At 42.5% G+C, this 3,808-nt stretch overlaps 1 protein-coding gene across 1 annotated transcript in view; it reads right to left on the reverse strand.

Annotated features, from left to right (window-relative positions):
• Positions 1–3,591, reverse strand: part of LOC146197527 (pleckstrin homology domain-containing family M member 2-like) — a 49,986-nt gene extending 46,395 nt beyond the window's left edge. The window contains exons 1-2 of the mRNA XM_084599418.1: positions 3,072–3,591; positions 2,548–2,648 (exon numbers count right to left, since the gene is read on the reverse strand). Coding sequence (XP_084455544.1) covers positions 2,548–2,648; positions 3,072–3,179 — 209 coding nt within the window. The 5' untranslated portion in view covers positions 3,180–3,591. The remainder of the gene's footprint in view (positions 1–2,547; positions 2,649–3,071) is intronic.
• Positions 3,592–3,808: the final 217 nt, after the last annotated feature.

A 3,808-nucleotide genomic window follows, 5' to 3' on the forward strand; every position in this document is an offset into this window, starting at 1 on the left:
TAAGCCTGACTGACAGGCAAGGCAAGCAATGCTGCAAAACAACATCAATTTGTTCCAACTAAATATTCAAGCACTTGCTTGCTTCTGAACCTAAAGAAGAATGTGGTGCTGCATAGCTCTTATCTGTGCAAGTATTTAAAGCAGCCTGGCAGCACTTTCCGAGAAGTAGTAAAGAAACTGCCAAGAAAAGTTACACTTCAAAGTTCAAGGCAAAGAGCCTTATCCCACGGAAAAAAAAAAAAAGTGTTGGGTCGCTTTCTGTGCAGCTATTTAAAATCCCCACTTTCACTTAGCTAAATGCATCAACGCATGATGTGAAGCCTCCGTCTCGCATCGTCAAACCTTGGCATTAGCACCAGGAGGAGCCACAATAAGTGGGCAGAACAAACAAGCAACAGCTGGCAACCGTGAGGCAAGAAGGGTAAACAAAGTATGAAGTGCAAACCATACAAGAAAGAAAAGAAAGGAAATGAAAAGCAGTGCACTCATGTGTCGCTAGAGCCCCAATTATTTATGCCCTGAACGTAGTGGGTTTTGGTATGCCGGAAAGGACTGAAGAAAAGGAGATAGCCTCAAAGACACCAAGGAACACAATATTGCAAATGCTCACAAGTCTGCTGACCAAAATGTGCCCCGAAAATTCATACACAATAAAATCTGCATGGCTATTCCCTTTCACCCTCAAGCCATTCTTGTAGCCCTGTTACAAAACGCTCTAGGGTTCCTTTCATCTCTTCATTTTCATTTTAAGAAATGCAAAAGAAAGGGCTTTCATAAAGAGTATGCTCATCCAAGGCTCTTTTCTTTACTTGACTATAGCGAGTGCATTATCTTCGTAAATCTGGAACTTGGGTAATTGCTGACATGTGGGATGATGCAATTAGCCCTGTCATAAGCATGTCTATATATAGGTGTGATTATGCTGATAAAAGATTCAGACTTTGATATCACGATAGTCTTTTTATTATTCACTGATACTGAGTGCAATAGCCTTGCATTAACCAAGATGTAGCTTTTTCCGGATATGAAAGACTATATTTTCCATTTCAAAATATAAAGAAGTGGTTGCGCTAATACAACAGAAGAACCATCAGGAAAATGCTTTAACTCTTCTCATATCCAAGTCCCCGATTTTTGACCTCCACGGGACAATTTACCCCATATTACCATCCTGCAAATAGAAAGAAAAAACGAAAAATACCGAGCACAATGGCTTTTCCCTTTCATAGCTCTCACCCATTGCTATCAGCACTGCATGAGGCTCACAATGGATGTTATCACTGACCAAAGTGCTGCAAGGTGTTTATTTCCCTAGGGCCTTACTATCTTGTAGGGAACTTCATCACCCGAGCAGTGGCAGAATACTGGGAGCAAAAGTGCTTGGCAATAGGGAGCTCAGCTATGGTTTCATCTGCGGATGACTGGAAAAACAAAATCAGAAGACTTGACATTGGCGTAGCAAGACCTCAGCATGGCAGGTGATGACAGTGATGCCAGCGACAACACACACAGGAAGGACCTCGAACTTTTGGGACTGTCATCTCAGATGAAGTCCGTGCTAGTAGAGCCATGATGGAATGAGAGCATGATCCATCTATTTAGCTTCACGTCAGCACGAATCACTTGATGCCGCCGTCCAGCTCACATCGACTGCTTAACTAAGGCAAGCATCGAACTAAAATTTCCCTCATAACTAACTATTGATCCCTCAGGCTAAAGGATACTACTAAAGGATAAAAGATACAGAACCGATAATAGCTTTCCACATTTACACAGATCTTAAGCACAACTACTACTTTCCTAACCAGCATGGATCCAGTGAAGAACTTTCGTGTGACAAACAACCATTCGAATTTACAACTGACCTGCATTGAAATGCAGGTCAGTTCACACTGCCTGAACTTTTGTATCTTTTCCAAGGTATAGCTACAATCCATGTTATAGTACCACACTGCAATGCCGCTGCCAGTACTTCATCTATTCACGTACTTAACAGCTTGTAGGAATGTTGTGTGGATGTCTATAGACAGTCGATTTGATTCTATTGCGATTCAGTTTATATTTGATTCGGTTTCTAGCTACACTGCTCGTACGGATCTTTGCTACATTACTAGTCATGTTCAATTTTGAAAAATTATTATTCGCACACTCCAATGAATAAATAGCTTTATTACAGCTGCAGGTAGCATAACAATGCTGTCCTAAGTAGAACCATTACTAGGCATTCAGCCTTCTAAATATCTTGTTTCAAGATTATACTTTTGCAACACATTTATCCCATCAGAAAATGCGTTACGATAAGCATCAGGCAGAAGGAAGACACAAACAAGCCAATACACTGAACAGCTATGAATTCTCCTAGCTGCTCAGTGGCACATCCTTGCTTTAGAAAATACTTAAGTCATAGGCTATGAAAGGAGAATGCATCCTCAGCACCAGTGCTTCAGGAAGGTATCCGCATCAGGAGGAAGGTCAGCATATAAAGTGTCTTGAAAAAGCCATGAGAAAAAATTGCTTGCAGCAGGTGAATTACAAACAGTGGCTTACCCATAGAGGAAAACTCGGTCGAGATGTTCACATAAGCAGCATGCCTCTGGACTTTCCTCAGTTAAACCGTCACTGCCAGCAATTTCAGCAACATTCTGCACCTACAAGCGGAATGGTCAGAAAAGTGAAGTTTTATAAGGCGCCGCACTTTGTTAGTCCACAAGCTGCGTACAAAACGAAAGTGACCAGAAAGTGCTCAGTGCAAGGAACGCGCCTGTGTGACAGATAAGCGGGCTCTATCTCTACGTGCTAAACTAACAACACAAAACATCAAAGCACGCCACTAATATATATGGTGCTTTAAAAAATGTGACTAGCTCTTTCGCTTGAGCAAACATTTGTTTGAATCGACGCGATGACATTAAAATGAAGAATCTTATTGAGCAGATTAGCTAGCTAAGCGTGAAACCGAGAATCCGCAACTGCATATCGCTATTCAAATGACACACAAGCTCTGCAGTAATAATGTGCCTTTCCACAGCGACACGCACAAAAAAACGGCAGCCTAGCACGCACATACTGACCTGTTTTACGGCCTCTTGAAGCGTTGTCAAAAGGCGATTCTTCGAGTCGTGATCGGAGGAACCAAGCTGTTTAACATCGAACACAGGAACTATGCCAAATCGCGACATCGCGGCTACGCGATCATTTGACTGCTAACACTTCACCAAGCGGCTTCCCTGAGAACAACATCGATGACACCCAGAAAACAACCACACAACTTCACAACTGCTACGAGAGCGAAGCGTTAGAGAAGTCACGCTCACTGGGCGAGACACCTTTTAAGGCCCACCACTTCACTGCCAATCCCCGCACCACTTTCGATGTTGGAGTCACAGACAGAAACTTCATGACAGACGTTACCGGCAGTGGCAATAACTTCAGCAGTCGCAGAAACGTTTGAAGGGCGCATTTATAGATCTATAGTGGTTTTATGGTTTTATCTCCAAGTCCTAAAGTACGAGCAGCCGTTCGCAGTCAATGCTTTCTTTTTTCCGCATGTCACAAAGCAAAACAAACACAAAGTGCAGCAAATGGTGATGATGGTAATGACGGCTGTCCCCTTTTTATTGGCAAAGCCAAAAAACGAATAAAAATAAAAAAACTCTCATTTAGTTCTGCTTCTTATCGTCGTTCTTGTGTTTAAACTTCTTTCATGGGCTCACAATGCATTTTCGAACGCAGAAATAGTAACGGTGCTGCTTGCGTTTGCAAAAGATGGGAGATAGCCGTCATACATACAGCCTGTGCTAGCCGTGTC

The sequence above is a fragment of the Amblyomma maculatum genome, chromosome 3 (genome assembly GCF_055883805.1).
Source record: "Amblyomma maculatum isolate TAMU_Amacu chromosome 3, ASM5588380v1, whole genome shotgun sequence".
Classification (NCBI taxonomy): Eukaryota; Metazoa; Arthropoda; class Arachnida; order Ixodida; family Ixodidae; genus Amblyomma; species Amblyomma maculatum.